Source organism: Cyclopterus lumpus, chromosome 23 (assembly GCF_009769545.1).
Source record: "Cyclopterus lumpus isolate fCycLum1 chromosome 23, fCycLum1.pri, whole genome shotgun sequence".
Classification (NCBI taxonomy): domain Eukaryota; kingdom Metazoa; phylum Chordata; class Actinopteri; order Perciformes; family Cyclopteridae; genus Cyclopterus; species Cyclopterus lumpus.
This window is the reverse complement of record NC_046988.1, coordinates 17269508-17288944: the sequence shown is the minus strand read 5'-3', so window position 1 is coordinate 17288944 and position 19437 is coordinate 17269508. Positions and strand designations below refer to the sequence as shown.

At 39.2% G+C, this 19437-nt stretch overlaps 1 protein-coding gene across 1 annotated transcript in view; it reads right to left on the bottom strand.

The window, feature by feature from the left end:
• The window catches only part of stab2 (stabilin 2), an 81688-nt gene extending 65091 nt beyond the window's left edge, over window positions 1-16597 (bottom strand). Inside the window, exons 1-3 of the mRNA XM_034526867.1 lie at window positions 16533-16597; window positions 11323-11447; window positions 11094-11209 (exon numbers count right to left, since the gene is read on the bottom strand). Coding sequence (XP_034382758.1) covers window positions 11094-11209; window positions 11323-11447; window positions 16533-16592 — 301 coding nt within the window. The 5' untranslated portion in view covers window positions 16593-16597. The remainder of the gene's footprint in view (window positions 1-11093; window positions 11210-11322; window positions 11448-16532) is intronic.
• Between the last annotated feature and the right edge of the window lie 2840 nt (window positions 16598-19437).

Genomic DNA, 19437 nt, shown 5'->3' with positions numbered 1-19437 from the left:
TCACTCTGAGACTCAAAGGTTCACACTGAGACTCAAATGTTCACTCTGAGAACACAAACGTTCACACTGAGACTCAAATGTTCACTCTGAGAACACAAACGTTCACACTGAGACTCAAACGTTCACTCTGAGACTCAAACGTTCACTCTGAGACTCAAACGTTCACACTGAGAACACAAACGTTCACTCTGAGACTCAAACGTTCACTCTGAGAACACAAACGTTCACTCTGAGACTCAAACGTTCACTCTGAGAACACAAACGTTCACTCTGAGACTCAAACGTTCACTCTGAGACTCAAAGGTTCACACTGAGACTCAAATGTTCACTCTGAGAACACAAACGTTCACACTGAGACTCAAATGTTCACTCTGAGAACACAAACGTTCACACTGAGACTAAAACGTTCACTCTGAGACTCAAACGTTCACTCTGAGACTCAAACGTTCACACTGAGAACACAAACGTTCACTCTGAGACTCAAACGTTCACACTGAGACTCAAACTGAAACACAAAGAACACAAACGTTAACTCTGAGACTCAAACGTTCACTCTGAGAACACAAACGTTCACTCTGAGACTCAAACGTTCACTCTGAGACTCAAATGTTCACTCTGAGAACACAAACGTTCACACTGAGACTCAAACGTTCACTCTGAGACTCAAACGTTCACTCTGAGCCTCAAACGTTCACACTGAGACTCAAACGTTCACACTGAGACTCAAACGTTCACTCTGAGAACACAAACGTTCACACTGAGACTCAAACGTTCACTCTGAGACTCAAATGTTCACTCTGACAACACAAACGTTCACTCTGAGAACACAAACGTTCACACTGAGACTCAAACGTTCACTCTGGGACTCAAATGTTCACTCTAAGAACTCAAACGTTCACTCTGAGACTCAAACGTTCACTCTGAGACTCAAATGTTCACTCTGAGAACACAAACGTTCACTCTGACAACACAAACGTTCACACTGAGACTCAAACGTTCACACTGAGACTCAAACGTTCACTCTGAGACTCAAATGTTCACACTGAGACTCAAACGTTCACTCTGACAACACAAACGTTCACACTGAGACTCAAATGTTCACACTGAGACTCAAACGTTCACTCTGACAACACAAACGTTCACACTGAGACTCAAATATTCACACTGAGACTCAAACGTTCACACTGAGACTCAAACGTTCAGACTGAGACTCAAACGTTCACTCTGACAACACAAACGCTCACACTGAGACTCAAACGTTCACTCTGAGACTCAAACGTTCACTCTGACAACACAAACGTTCACACTGAGACTCAAACGTTCACTCTGAGACTCAAACGTTCACTCTGAGAACACAAACGTTCACACTGAGACTCAAATGTTCACTCTGAGAACACAAACGTTCACACTGAGACTCAAACGTTCACTCTGAGACTCAAACGTTCACACTGAGAACACAAACGTTCACTCTGAGACTCAAACGTTCACACTGAGACTCAAACTGAAACACAAAGAACACAAACGTTAACTCTGAGACTCAAACGTTCACTCTGAGAACACAAACGTTCACTCTGAGACTCAAACGTTCACTCTGAGAACACAAACGTTCACTCTGAGACTCAAACGTTCACTCTGAGACTCAAATGTTCACTCTGAGAACACAAACGTTCACACTGAGACTCAAACGTTCACTCTGAGACTCAAACGTTCACTCTGAGCCTCAAACGTTCACACTGAGACTCAAACGTTCACTCTGAGACTCAAATGTTCACACTGAGACTCAAACGTTCACTCTGAGAACACAAACGTTCACACTGAGACTCAAACGTTCACTCTGAGACTCAAACGTTCACTCTGACAACACAAACGTTCACTCTGAGAACACAAACGTTCACACTGAGACTCAAACGTTCACTCTGGGACTCAAATGTTCACTCTAAGAACTCAAACGTTCACTCTGAGACTCAAACGTTCACTCTGAGACTCAAATGTTCACTCTGAGAACACAAACGTTCACTCTGACAACACAAACGTTCACACTGAGACTCAAACGTTCACACTGAGACTCAAACGTTCACTCTGAGACTCAAACGTTCACACTGAGACTCAAACGTTCACACTGAGACTCAAACGTTCACTCTGAGACTCAAATGTTCACACTGAGACTCAAACGTTCACTCTGACAACACAAACGTTCACACTGAGACTCAAACGTTCACTCTGAGACTCAAACGTTCACTCTGAGACTCAAACGTTCACACTGAGAACACAAACGTTCACTCTGAGACTCAAACGTTCACACTGAGACTCAAACTGAAACACAAAGAACACAAACGTTAACTCTGAGACTCAAACGTTCACTCTGAGAACACAAACGTTCACTCTGAGACTCAAACGTTCACTCTGAGAACACAAACGTTCACTCTGAGACTCAAACGTTCACTCTGAGACTCAAATGTTCACTCTGAGAACACAAACGTTCACACTGAGACTCAAACGTTCACTCTGAGACTCAAACGTTCACTCTGAGCCTCAAACGTTCACACTGAGACTCAAACGTTCACTCTGAGACTCAAATGTTCACACTGAGACTCAAACGTTCACACTGAGACTCAAACGTTCACTCTGAGAACACAAACGTTCACACTGAGACTCAAACGTTCACTCTGAGACTCAAACGTTCACTCTGACAACACAAACGTTCACTCTGAGAACACAAACGTTCACACTGAGACTCAAACGTTCACTCTGGGACTCAAATGTTCACTCTAAGAACTCAAACGTTCACTCTGAGACTCAAACGTTCACTCTGAGACTCAAATGTTCACTCTGAGAACACAAACGTTCACTCTGACAACACAAACGTTCACACTGAGACTCAAACGTTCACACTGAGACTCAAACGTTCACTCTGAGACTCAAACGTTCACACTGAGACTCAAACGTTCACACTGAGACTCAAACGTTCACTCTGAGACTCAAATGTTCACACTGAGACTCAAACGTTCACTCTGACAACACAAACGTTCACACTGAGACTCAAACGTTCACACTGAGACTCAAATGTTCACTCTGAGAACACAAACGTTCACTCTGACAACACAAACGTTCACACTGAGACTCAAACGTTCACACTGAGACTCAAATGTTCACTCTGAGAACACAAACGTTCACACTGAGACTCAAACGTTCACACTGAGACTCAAACGTTCACTCTGACAACACAAACGTTCACACTGAGACTCAAACGTTCACACTGAGACTCAAATGTTCACACTGAGACTCAAACGTTCACTCTGATAACACAAACGTTCACACTGAGACTCAAATATTCACACTGAGACTCAAACGTTCACACTGAGACTCAAACGTTCACACTGAGACTCAAACGTTCACTCTGACAACACAAACGCTCACACTGAGACTCAAACGTTCACTCTGAGACTCAAACGTTCACTCTGACAACACAAACGTTCACACTGAGACTCAAACGTTCACTCTGAGACTCAAACGTTCACTCTGACAACACAAACGTTCACTCTGAGAACACAAACATTCACACTGAGACTCAAACGTTCACTCTGGGACTCAAACGTTCACTCTGAGAACTCAAACGTTCACACTGAGACTCAAACGTTTACTCTGACAACACAAACGTTCACACTGAGACTCAAACGTTCACTCTGAGACTCAAACGTTCACTCTGACAACACAAACGTTCACTCTGAGAACACAAACGTTCACACTGAGACTCAAACGTTGACTCTGGGACTCAAACGTTCACTCTGAGAACTCAAACGTTCACACTGAGACTCAAACGTTCACACTGAGACTCAAACGTTCACTCTGAGACTCAAACGTTCACACTGAGACTCAAATGTTCACTCTGAGAACACAAACGTTCACACTGAGACTCAAACGTTCACTCTGAGAACACAAACGTTCACTCTGACAACACAAACGTTCACACTGAGACTCACACGTTCACTCTGAGAACACAAACGTTCACTCTGAGACTCAAACGTTCACACTGAGACTCAAACGTTCACACAAACGTTCACTCTGAGACTCAAACGTTCACTCTGAGAACACAAACGTTCACACTGAGACTCAAACGTTCACTCTGAGAACACAAACGTTCACACTGAGAACACAAACGTTCACTCTGAGACTCAAACGTTCACTCTGAGAACACAAACGTTCACTCTGAGACTCAAATGTTCACTCTGAGACTCAAACGTTCACTCTGAGAACACAAACGTTCACTCTGAGACTCAAACGTTCACTCTGAGACTCAAACGTTCACTCTGAGACTCAAACGTTCACACTGAGACTCAAACGTTCACACAAATGTTCACACTGAGACTCAAACGTTCACACTGAGACTCAAACGTTCACTCTGAGAACACAAACGTTCACTCTGAGACTCAAACGTTCACTCTGAGAACACAAACGTTCACACTGAGACTCAAACGTTCACTCTGAGAACACAAACGTTCACTCTGACAACACAAACGTTCACACTGAGACTCAAATGTTCACTCTGAGACTCAAACGTTCACTCTGACAACACAAACGTTCACTCTGAGACTCAAACGTTCACTCTGAGACTCAAACGTTCACTCTGAGAACACAAACGTTCACACTGAGACTCAAACGTTCACTCTGAGACTCAAACGTTCACTCTGACAACACAAACGTTCACACTGAGACTCAAATATTCACACTGAGACTCAAACGTTCACACTGAGACTCAAACGTTCACTCTGACAACACAAACGCTCACACTGAGACTCAAACGTTCACTCTGAGACTCAAACGTTCACTCTGACAACACAAACGTTCACACTGAGACTCAAACGTTCACTCTGAGACTCAAACGTTCACTCTGACAACACAAACGTTCACTCTGAGAACACAAACGTTCACACTGAGACTCAAACGTTCACTCTGAGAACACAAACGTTCACACTGAGACTCAAACGTTCACTCTGAGAACACAAACGTTCACTCTGACAACACAAACGTTCACACTGAGACTCACACGTTCACTCTGAGAACACAAACGTTCACTCTGAGACTCAAACGTTCACACTGAGACTCAAACGTTCACACAAACGTTCACACTGAGACTCAAACGTTCACTCTGAGAACACAAACGTTCACTCTGAGACTCAAACGTTCACTCTGAGAACACAAACGTTCACACTGAGACTCAAACGTTCACTCTGAGACTCAAACGTTCACTCTGAGAACACAAACGTTCACACTGAGAACACAAACGTTCACACTGAGACTCAAACGTTCACACAAACGTTCACACTGAGACTCAAACGTTCACTCTGAGAACACAAACGTTCACTCTGAGACTCAAACGTTCACTCTGAGAACACAAACGTTCACTCTGAGACTCAAACGTTCACTCTGAGAACACAAACGTTCACTCTGAGACTCAAATGTTCACTCTGAGACTCAAACGTTCACTCTGAGAACACAAACGTTCACTCTGAGACTCAAACGTTCACTCTGAGACTCAAACGTTCACTCTGAGAACACAAACGTTCACTCTGAGACTCAAACGTTCACACTGAGACTCAAACGTTCACACAAATGTTCACACTGAGACTCAAACGTTCACTCTGAGAACACAAACGTTCACTCTGAGACTCAAACGTTCACTCTGAGAACACAAACGTTCACACTGAGACTCAAACGTTCACTCTGAGAACACAAACGTTCACTCTGACAACACAAACGTTCACACTGAGACTCAAATGTTCACTCTGAGACTCAAACGTTCACTCTGACAACACAAACGTTCACTCTGAGACTCAAACGTTCACTCTGAGAAGACAAACGTTCACACTGAGACTCAAACGTTCACTCTGAGAACACAAACGTTCACTCTGAGAACACAAACGTTCACACTGAGACTCAAACGTTCACTCTGAGAACACAAACGTTCACTCTGAGAACACAAACGTTCACTCTGAGAACACAAACGTTCACTCTGAGAACACAAACGTTCACACTGAGACTCAAATGTTCACTCTGAGACTCAAACGTTCACTCTGAGAACACAAACGTTCACTCTGAGAACACAAACGTTCACACTGAGACTCAAACGTTCACTCTGAGAACACAAACGTTCACTCTGAGAACACAAACGTTCACACTGAGACTCAAACGTTCACTCTGAGAACACAAACGTTCACTCTGAGAACACAAACGTTCACTCTGAGAACACAAACGTTCACACTGAGACTCAAATGTTCACTCTGAGACTCAAACGTTCACTCTGAGAACACAAACGTTCACTCTGAGAACACAAACGTTCACACTGAGACTCAAATGTTCACTCTGAGACTCAAACGTTCACTCTGAGACTCAAACGTTCACTCTGAGAACACAAACGTTCACACTGAGACTCAAACGTTCACTCTGAGACTCAAACGTTCACTCTGACAACACAAACGTTCACACTGAGACTCAAATATTCACACTGAGACTCAAACGTTCACACTGAGACTCAAACGTTCACTCTGACAACACAAACGCTCACACTGAGACTCAAACGTTCACTCTGAGACTCAAACGTTCACTCTGACAACACAAACGTTCACACTGAGACTCAAACGTTCACTCTGAGACTCAAACGTTCACTCTGACAACACAAACGTTCACTCTGAGAACACAAACGTTCACACTGAGACTCAAACGTTCACTCTGAGAACACAAACGTTCACACTGAGACTCAAACGTTCACTCTGAGAACACAAACGTTCACTCTGACAACACAAACGTTCACACTGAGACTCACACGTTCACTCTGAGAACACAAACGTTCACTCTGAGACTCAAACGTTCACACTGAGACTCAAACGTTCACACAAACGTTCACACTGAGACTCAAACGTTCACTCTGAGAACACAAACGTTCACTCTGAGACTCAAACGTTCACTCTGAGAACACAAACGTTCACACTGAGACTCAAACGTTCACTCTGAGACTCAAACGTTCACTCTGAGAACACAAACGTTCACACTGAGAACACAAACGTTCACACTGAGACTCAAACGTTCACACAAACGTTCACACTGAGACTCAAACGTTCACTCTGAGAACACAAACGTTCACTCTGAGACTCAAACGTTCACTCTGAGAACACAAACGTTCACTCTGAGACTCAAACGTTCACTCTGAGAACACAAACGTTCACTCTGAGACTCAAATGTTCACTCTGAGACTCAAACGTTCACTCTGAGAACACAAACGTTCACTCTGAGACTCAAACGTTCACTCTGAGACTCAAACGTTCACTCTGAGAACACAAACGTTCACTCTGAGACTCAAACGTTCACACTGAGACTCAAACGTTCACACAAATGTTCACACTGAGACTCAAACGTTCACTCTGAGAACACAAACGTTCACTCTGAGACTCAAACGTTCACTCTGAGAACACAAACGTTCACACTGAGACTCAAACGTTCACTCTGAGAACACAAACGTTCACTCTGACAACACAAACGTTCACACTGAGACTCAAATGTTCACTCTGAGACTCAAACGTTCACTCTGACAACACAAACGTTCACTCTGAGACTCAAACGTTCACTCTGAGAAGACAAACGTTCACACTGAGACTCAAACGTTCACTCTGAGAACACAAACGTTCACTCTGAGAACACAAACGTTCACACTGAGACTCAAACGTTCACTCTGAGAACACAAACGTTCACTCTGAGAACACAAACGTTCACTCTGAGAACACAAACGTTCACTCTGAGAACACAAACGTTCACACTGAGACTCAAATGTTCACTCTGAGACTCAAACGTTCACTCTGAGAACACAAACGTTCACTCTGAGAACACAAACGTTCACACTGAGACTCAAACGTTCACTCTGAGAACACAAACGTTCACTCTGAGAACACAAACGTTCACACTGAGACTCAAACGTTCACTCTGAGAACACAAACGTTCACTCTGAGAACACAAACGTTCACTCTGAGAACACAAACGTTCACACTGAGACTCAAATGTTCACTCTGAGACTCAAACGTTCACTCTGAGAACACAAACGTTCACTCTGAGAACACAAACGTTCACACTGAGACTCAAATGTTCACTCTGAGACTCAAACGTTCACTCTGAGAACACAAACGTTCACTCTGAGAACACAAACGTTCACTCTGAGACTCAAACGTTCACACACACGTTCACTCTGAGAACAGGAAGCAGTCAGCAGACTGGCGTTGCAGAGTTGTTTTGATGTTTTCTGAGAGGAAACAGATCGCTCCTCTTCCCTCCCTTCACTTCCTGCTCTTCCTGCTCTTCACTCTTATCTTCTGTCCCTCTCTTATCTCCACAAGTCATCACTTCTTCAAGCAGATCTGTTTCCTTCTTTTCTCTCTCGCCAATTTGAGACTTGCACATTAGAAGAACATCAGAAGGAAATCAGAAGGACGTCAGAAGAACATCAGAAAGAAATCACAAGCGCGTCAGATGAACATCAGAAGAACATCAGAAGGACGTCAGAAGAACATCAGAAGGACGTCAGATGAACGTCAGAAGGACGTCAGATGGACATCAGATGGACGTCAGATGGACATCAGATGGACGTCAGAAGAACATCAGAAGGACGTCAGAAGAACATCAGAAGGACGTCAGATGAACGTCAGAAGGACGTCAGATGGACATCAGATGGACGTCAGATGGACATCAGATGGACGTCAGAAGAACATCAGAAGGACGTCAGAAGAACATCAGAAGAACATCAGAAGGACGTCAAGAAGAACATCATAAGGACATCATAAGGACGTCAGATGAACGTCAGAAGAACATCAGAAGGACGTCAGAAGAACATCAGAAGAACATCAGAAGGACGTCAGAATAACATCATAAGGACGTCAGATGAACGTCAGATGGACGTCAGATGAACGTCAGATGAACGTCAGATGGACGTCAGATGAACGTCAGATGGACGTCAGAAGAACGTCAGAAGAACATCAGAAGAACATCAGAAGGACGTCAGATGAACGTCAGATGGACGTCAGATGAACATCATAAGGACGTCAGATGAACGTCAGATGGACGTCAGATGAACATCATAAGGACGTCAGATGAATGTCAGATGGACGTCAGATGAACATCATAAGGACGTCAGATGAACGTCAGATGAACGTCAGATGAACGTCAGATGGACGTCAGATGAACGTCAGAAGGACGTCAGAAGGACGTCAGAAGAACGTCAGAAGAACATCAGATGAACATCATAAGGACGTCAGATGAACGTCAGATGAACATCATAAGGACGTCAGATGAACGTCAGATGGACGTCAGATGAACATCATAAGGACGTCAGATGAACGTCAGATGAACGTCAGATGAACATCATAAGGACGTCAGATGAACGTCAGATGAACGTCAGATGGACGTCAGATGAACGTCAGATGAACATCATAAGGACGTCAGATGAACGTCAGATGAACGTCAGATGAACATCATAAGGACGTCAGATGAACGTCAGATGAACGTCAGATGGACGTCAGATGAACATCATAAGGACGTCAGATGAACGTCAGATGAACATCATAAGGACGTCAGATGAACGTCAGATGAACATCATAAGGACGTCAGATGAACGTCAGATGGACGTCAGAAGAACATCAGATGAACATCATAAGGACGTCAGATGAACGTCAGATGAACATCATAAGGACGTCAGATGAACGTCAGATGGACGTCAGATGAACATCATAAGGACGTCAGATGAACGTCAGATGAACGTCAGATGAACATCATAAGGACGTCAGATGAACGTCAGATGAACGTCAGATGGACGTCAGAAGAACGTCAGAAGAACATCAGAAGAACATCATAAGGACGTCAGATGGACGTCAGATGGACGTCAGAAGAACGTCAGAAGAACATCAGAAGAACATCATAAGGACGTCAGAAGGACGTCAGATGTCCAAAAAAATGACTTAAGTACAGTAACAAAGTATTTCTACTTGGTAGTTGTACACAGTGTTGTGTGCTGCTAATGTTTCCAGGGAAACGGAGGCTGCCATCAGTACGCCAGGTGTAACATGACGGGTCCAGGTGTTCGTACCTGCACGTGTATCGGGAACTTCATCGGCGACGGTCTCACTTGCAGAGGGACCGTGGGGAAGGTACGTTTATATAGATATATATATATATATATGTATTTATATTTATTTGTACACACTCTACAGAGTGACCAGAGGACTTTGAACTATCTGCTGACTCTGTATAGAACAATAACAAAATATCTGTTTTAAATGTGAAGATAGTAAACTAAATAAGTACTAAATAACTACATTGTAATATCTGGCTGCGGGTTTGAATCCCAGGACGCCTCGTGTGTGTTTGTGGTGTCTGAGGGTTCAACATGAAGCCTCAGACTTCACTGAGACCGTCAGCACTTTTGGGAGGAAGGAAGTCCTGGTTCCTGCAGGACCGTATGCATCCTGCAGGACTGAACCCTGATCATGTGACAGGAGCCATCTGGAGGCCTCGTCTTCACTGCACATGTCCAACCTCTATTACATGTCCAAAGACATGTAATAACAATATTGTTTCTATATTCAGTTACCATTATTATTATTATTATTATCATTATCATTACCATTATTATTATTACCATTATTATTATTATTATCATTATCATTACCATTATTACCATTATTATTATTATTATTATTATCATTATCATTATTATTATTACCATTATTATTATTATTATTATTATCATTACCATTATTATTATTACCATTATTATTATTATTATTATCATTATCATTACCATTATTATTATTACCATTATTATTATTATTATTATTATCATTATTATTAATACCATTATTATTATTATTATTATTATTATTATCATAATTCTAAGTATTATTTACGGAAGTCATTGCATTAAATGTATCTCAGTAGTTGTAACTTCCTGTTATTTTGAAAAGGCCCCGAGGCTCACATGTGTTGGTTCGGTGACACCGTCACCTCCATCAGGTGCACTTGTCCCATTCCTGCTCCTCAGAGGATGAACCTCAACTCACCGGTACAGTCCGGACCCCAGAAGCCTGGACAGCAGCTGGTCACCTGCAGCTCCCGGTAGCACTCGAAGGAGCAGCCGCTGATGTGCAGCTTCAGACTGGAGGTCCGGATGGAGTAACTGGAACGGGACAGAACGTATGATTCTGTTTAGATGGACCCGCGGGGCTCAGGGTCCATAATAATGCATCACATGTACATATTATGGGATGCAGAGTTCATGTGTTGACCTACTTGCAGTCCTGCGCGGTGGACCTGGGGGTCTTCTGGTATCCAGACAAACAGGGCATCAACATGCTGATTCTGCAGGAGTGACACGCCGTCCGAGTCCTCAACACCGTCGCGTTGGAACAGAAGTTCTGTCACAAAGAAACGGTTCAAACCATCAGCTGGCTTTTTATAGAAACAGAAATATATGAAACATATGAAACATATGAGAAACATTAGAAACGTTAGAAACTTTAGAAACATATGAGAAACATTAGAAACATATGAGAAACATTAGAAACATATGAGAAACATTAGAAACACATGAGAAACATTAGAAACATATGAGAAACATTAGAAACACATGAGAAACATATGAGAAACATTAGAAACATATGAGAAACATTAGAAACACATGAGAAACATATGAGAAACATTAGAAACATATAAGAAACATGAGAAACGTTAGAAACATTAGAAACATATGAGAAACATATGAGAAACATTAGAAACATATGAAACATATGAGAAACATTAGAAACATATGAGAAACATATGAGAAACATTAGAAACATATGAAACATATGAGAAACATTAGAAACATATGAAACATATGAGAAACATTAGAAACGTTGGAAACTTTAGAAACATATGAGAAACATATGAGAAACATTAGAAACATATGAGAAACATTAGAAACATATGAGAAACATTAGAAACATATGAGAAACATTAGAAACACATGAGAAACATATGAGAAACATTAGAAACATATGAGAAACATTAGAAACATATGAGAAACATTAGAAACATATGAGAAACATTAGAAACACATGAGAAACATATGAGAAACATTAGAAACATATGAGAAACATTAGAAACATATGAGAAACATATGAGAAACATTAGAAACATATGAGAAACATTAGAAACATATGAGAAACATTAGAAACACATGAGAAACATATGAGAAACATTAGAAACATATGAGAAACATTAGAAACATATGAGAAACATTAGAAACATATGAGAAACATTAGAAACACATGAGAAACATATGAGAAACATTAGAAACATATGAGAAACATTAGAAACGTTAGAAACTTTAGAAACATATGAGAAACATTAGAAACATATGAGAAACATTAGAAACATATGAGAAACATTAGAAACATATGAGAAACATTAGAAACATATGAGAAACATTAGAAACACATGAGAAACATATGAGAAACATTAGAAACATATGAGAAACATTAGAAACGTTAGAAACATTAGAAACACATGAGAAACATATGAGAAACATTAGAAACATATGAGAAACATGAGAAACGTTAGAAACATTAGAAACATATGAGAAACATATGAGAAACATTAGAAACATATGAGAAACATGAGAAACGTTAGAAACATTAGAAACATATGAGAAACATTAGAAACATATGAGAAACATTAGAAACACATGAGAAACATATGAGAAACATTAGAAACATATGAGAAACATTAGAAACACATGAGAAACATATGAGAAACATTAGAAACATATAAGAAACATGAGAAACGTTAGAAACATTAGAAACATATGAGAAACATATGAGAAACATTAGAAACATATGAAACATATGAGAAACATTAGAAACGTTGGAAACTTTAGAAACATATGAGAAACATTAGAAACATATGAAACATGAGAAACATATGAGAAACGTTAGAAACATTAGAAACATTAGAAACATTAGAAACATATGAAACATATGAGAAACATATAAGAAACGTTAGAAACATTAGAAACATTAGAAACATTAGAAACATATGAAACATATGAAACATTAGAAACATTAGAAACATTAGAAACATATGAAACATATGAGAAACATATGAGAAACATTAGAAACATTAGAAACATTAGAAACATATGAAACATTAGAAACGTTAGAAACATTAGAAACATATGAAACTTTAGAAACATTAGAAACATATGAAACATATGAAACTTTAGAAACATATGAAACTTTAGAAACATTAGAAACATATGAAACTTTAGAAACATTAGAAACATTAGAAACATTAGAAACTTTAGAAACATTAGAAACATTAGAAACATTAGAAATATATGAAACATTAGAAACATTAGAAACATTAGAAACATATGAAACTTTAGAAACATTAGAAACATATGAAACATTAGAAATATATGAAACTTTAGAAACATTAGAAACATATGAAACTTTAGAAACATTAGAAACATATGAAACTTTAGAAACATTAGAAACATTAGAAACATATGAAACTTTAGAAACATTAGAAACATTAGAAATATTAGAAACATATGAAACTTTAGAAACATATGAAACTTTAGAAACATTAGAAACATATGAAACTTTAGAAACATTAGAAACATATGAAACTTTAGAAACATTAGAAACATTAGAAACATTAGAAACATATGAAACTTTAGAAACATTAGAAACATTAGAAACATTAGAAACATTAGAAACTTTAGAAACATTAGAAACATTAGAAACATTAGAAATATATGAAACTTTAGAAACATTAGAAACATTAGAAACATTAGAAACATATGAAACTTTAGAAACATTAGAAACATATGAAACATTAGAAACATATGAAACTTTAGAAACATTAGAAACATTAGAAACATTAGAAACATTAGAAACATATGAAACTTTAGAAACATTAGAAACATTAGAAACATTAGAAACATATGAAACTTTAGAAACATTAGAAACATTAGAAACATTAGAAACATATGAAACTTTAGAAACATTAGAAACGTTAGAAACATTAGAAACATTAGAAACATTAGAAACATTAGAAACATATGAAACTTTAGAAACATTAGAAACATATGAAACATTAGAAACATTAGAAACATATGAAACATTAGAAACATATGAAACTTTAGAAACATTAGAAACATTAGAAACATTAGAAACATTAGAAACATATGAAACTTTAGAAACATTAGAAACATTAGAAACATATGAAACTTTAGAAACATTAGAAACGTTAGAAACATTAGAAACATATGAAACATTAGAAGCTTTAGAAACATATGAAACATTAGAAACATATGAAACTTTAGAAACATATGAAACATTAGAAGCTTTAGAAACTTTAGAAACATTAGAAACATTAGAAACATTAGAAACATATGAAACTTTAGAAACATTAGAAACGTTAGAAACATTAGAAACATATGAAACTTTAGAAACATTAGAAACGTTAGAAACATTAGAAACATATGAAACATTAGAAGCTTTAGAAACATATGAAACATTAGAAACATATGAAACTTTAGAAACATATGAAACATTAGAAGCTTTAGAAACTTTAGAAACATTAGAAACATTAGAAACATTAGAAACATATGAAACATTAGAAACATTAGAAACATTAGAAACATATGAAACATTAGAAGCTTTAGAAACTTTAGAAACATATGAAACTTTAGAAACATTAGAAACATATGAAACATTAGAAACATTAGAAACATATGAAACATTAGAAGCTTTAGAAACTTTAGAAACATATGAAACTTTAGAAACATTAGAAACATTAAACGTCAGTGTGTCCAGTGGGGACGGAGCCTAAAGGGAAGTGACTGTGAGTCGTGGTTATCAGTTCCATCTGATCCACCAGGAAACAAACAGGAACACTCACACTGGTCCAGGAGCAGAAAATAACTGGTAAAGATCTGGTAAAGATCTGGTAAAGATCTGGTAAAGAACTGGTAAAGATCTGGTAAAGATCTGGTAAAGATCTGGTAAAGAACTGGTAAAGATCTGGTAAAGATCTGGTAAAGATCTGGTAAAGATCTGGTAAAGAACTGGTAAAGATCTGGTAAAGAACTGGTAAAGATCTGGTAAAGATCTGGTAAAGATCTGGTAAAGAACTGGTAAAGATCTGGTAAAGAACTGGTAAAGATCTGGTAAAGAGCTATTAAAGATCTGGTAAAGAACTATTAACAATCTGGTAAAGAACTGGTAAAGAACTATTAAAGATCTGGTAAAGAACTATTAACAATCTGGTAAAGAACTATTAAAGAACTGGTAAAGAACTATTAAAGATCTGGTAAAGAACTATTAAAGATCTGGTAAAGAACTGGTAAAGAACTATTAAAGATCTGGTAAAGAACTATTAAAGATCTGGTAAAGATCTGGTAAAGATCTGGTAAAGAGCTATTAAAGATCTGGTAAAGATCTGGTAAAGAACTATTAAAGATCTGGTAAAGAACTATTAAAGATCTGGTAAAGAACTATTAAAGATCTGGTAAAGAACTATTAAAGATCTGGTAAAGAACTGGTAAAGAACTATTAAAGATCTGGTAAAGAACTGGTAAAGAACTATTAAAGAGCTGGTAAAGAACTATTAAAGATCTGGTAAAGAACTATTAAAGAGCTGGTAAAGAACTATTAAAGATCTGGTAAATAATTGATAAGTAACTATTAAAGAGCTGGTAAATAATTGATAAGTAACTATTAAAGAGCTGGTAAAGAACTATTAAAGATCTGGTAAAGAACTGGTAAAGAACTATTAAAGAGCTGGTAAAGAACTATTAAAGATCTGGTAAAGAACTATTAAAGAGCTGGTAAAGAACTATTAAAGATCTGGTAAAGAACTATTAAAGAGCTGGTAAAGAACTATTAAAGATCTGGTAAAGAACTATTAAAGATCTGGTAAAGAACTATTAAAGATCTGGTAAAGAACTATTAAAGATCTGGTAAAGAACTATTAAAGATCTGGTAAAGAACTATTAAAGAACTGGTAAAGAACTATTAAAGAACTGGTAAAGAACTATTAAAGATCTGGTAAAGAACTATTAAAGATCTGGTAAAGAACTATTAAAGAACTGGTAAAGAACTATTAAAGAACTGGTAAAGAACTATTAAAGATCTGGTAAAGAACTATTAAAGAACTGGTAAAGAACTATTAAAGAACTGGTAAAGAACTATTAAAGAACTGGTAAAGAACTATTAAAGAACTGGTAAAGTACTGGTAAATAATTGATAAGTAACTATTAAAGAGCTGGTAAATAATTGATAAGTAACTATTAAAGAACTGGTAAATAATTGATAAGTAACTATTAAAGAGCTGGTAAAGAACTATTAAAGAGTTTAAGGATAATTTATTAATAAATAATAATCTGTTGAGCAGCCGAAGAGAGTGAAACATCTTTAAACCGAGTGAGAGAATAATAAAAGAAATGAATCTACCTGTTCAGATGCAGCTGATGTTGTGTACTTCATCATCATCATCATCATCATCATCATCATCTTCATCCTCACAGAGACCAACAGCAGCTTTACACTCTGACACGACTTCATGACTTCTGATCTGGGATCAGTGGAACTGCTCCTTTTCAGCATTCAGTCAGCCTCCTGCTCCTCCTCCTGTTCCTCCTCTTGCTCCTCCTCCTCTTCCCTCTACTCTTCCTACTCTTCCCTCTCCTCCTCCTCCTCCTCCTCTTCCCTCTCCTCCTCCTCCTGTTCCTCCTCTTGCTCCTCCTCCTTCTCCTCCTCCTCTTCCCTCTACTCTTCCTACTCTTCCCTCTCCTCCTCCTCCTGTTCCTCCTCTTGCTCCTCCTCCTGCTCCTCCTCCTCCTCTTACTCCTCCTCTTGCTCCTCCTCTTGCTCCTCCTCCTCCTCCTGTTCCTCCTCCTGCTCCTCCTCCTGCTCCTCCTCCTCCTCCTCCTGTTCCTCCTCTTGCTCCTCCTCCTCTTCCTACTCTTCCCTCTCCTCCTCCTCCTCCTCTTCCTCCTCTTCCCCATCCTTCTCCTCCTCCTCCTCCTCTTCCCTCTCCTCCTCCTCCTGTTCCTCCTCTTGCTCCTCCTCCTGCTCCTCCTCCTCCTCTTACTCCTCCTCTTGCTCCTCCTCCTCCTCCTGTTCCTCCTCCTGCTCCTCCTCCTGCTCCTCCTCCTCCTCTTGCTCCTCCTCCTCCTCCTCCTGTTCCTCCTCTTGCTCCTCCTCCTCTTCCCTCTACTCTTCCTACTCTTCCCTCTCCTCCTCCTCCTCCTCCTGTTCCTCCTCTTGCTCCTCCTCCTCTTCCCTCTACTCTTCCTACTCTTCCCTCTCCTCCTCCTCCTCCTCCTCCTCTTCCCTCTCCTCCTCCTCCTCTTCCTCCTCCTCCTCCTATTCCTCTTCCCTCTCCTCCTCCTCCTCTTGCTCCTCCTCCCTTTCCTCCTCCTCCTCCTCCGTCATATTCAGTCAATAACGATGAATAATAATAACTCCTCAACCTCTTTTCCACGAGTCCGGAGCTGTGACACGTCCTCCTCGTCTCCATCCGAGACAGAAAGTAGTTCCTCCTGAAGACACTTCCTGTCTTTATGAAACAATCTGATGTTTCATTTCAATTCAATTCAGTTTATTTTGTATAGCCCAATATCATAAATCACAAACTCCCCTCAGAGGGCTTTACAATCTGTACACATACGACATCCCTGACCTTTGACCTCACATCAGATCAGGAAAAACTCCCCAAAAATAACCTTTCACAGGGAAAAAAGTGAAGAAACCTTCAGGAGAGCAACAGAGGAGGATCCCTCTCCCCGGATGGACAGAAGAATAGATGTCATGTGACCAGATGAACAATAGATGTCATGTGACCAGATGAACAATAGATGTCATGTGACCAGATGAACACTAGATGTCATGTGACCACATGAACAATAGATGTCATGTGACCAGTTGAACAATAGATGTCATGTGACCACATGAACAATAGATGTCATGTGACCACATGAACAATAGATGTCATGTGACCAGTTGAACACTAGATGTCATGTGACCAGTTGAACAATAGATGTCATGTGACCACATGAACAATAGATGTCATGTGACCACATGAACAATAGATGTCATGTGACCAGTTGAACAATAGATGTCATGTGACCACATGAACAATAGATGTCATGTGACCAGTTGAACACTAGATGTCATGTGACCAGATGAACAATAGATGTCACGTGACCACATGAACAATAGATGTCATGTGACCAGTTGAACAATAGATGTCATGTGACCACATGAACAATAGATGTCATGTGACCAGATGAACACTAGATGTCATGTGACCAGATGAACAATAGATGTCATGTGACCAGATGAACAATAGATGTCATGTGACCAGATGAACACTAGATGTCATGTGACCAGATGAACAATAGATGTCATGTGACCAGATGAACAATAGATGTCATGTGACCAGTTGAACAATAGATGTCATGTGACCAGATGAACAATAGATGTCATGTGACCAGATGAACAATAGATGTCATGTGACCAGATGAACAATAGATGTCATGTGACCAGATGAACAATAGATGTCATGTGACCAGATGAACACTAGATGTCATGTGACCACATGAACAATAGATGTCATGTGACCAGTTGAACAATAGATGTCATGTGACCACATGAACAATAGATGTCATGTGACCACATGAACAATAGATGTCATGTGACCAGTTGAACACTAGATGTCATGTGACCAGTTGAACAATAGATGTCATGTGACCACATGAACAATAGATGTCATGTGACCACATGAACAATAGATGTCATGTGACCAGTTGAACAATAGATGTCATGTGACCACATGAACAATAGATGTCATGTGACCAGTTGAACACTAGATGTCATGTGACCAGATGAACAATAGATGTCACGTGACCACATGAACAATAGATGTCATGTGACCAGTTGAACAATAGATGTCATGTGACCACATGAACAATAGATGTCATGTGACCAGATGAACACTAGATGTCATGTGACCAGATGAACAATAGATGTCATGTGACCAGATGAACAATAGATGTCATGTGACCAGATGAACACTAGATGTCATGTGACCAGATGAACAATAGATGTCATGTGACCAGATGAACAATAGATGTCATGTGACCAGTTGAACAATAGATGTCATGTGACCAGATGAACAATAGATGTCATGTGACCAGATGAACACTAGATGTCATGTGACCAGATGAACACTAGATGTCATGTGACCAGATGAACAATAGATGTCATGTGACCAGATGAACACTAGATGTCATGTGACCAGATGAACAATAGACATGGACCATGATCCATGTTTCAACCATTTTACAACAAAAGA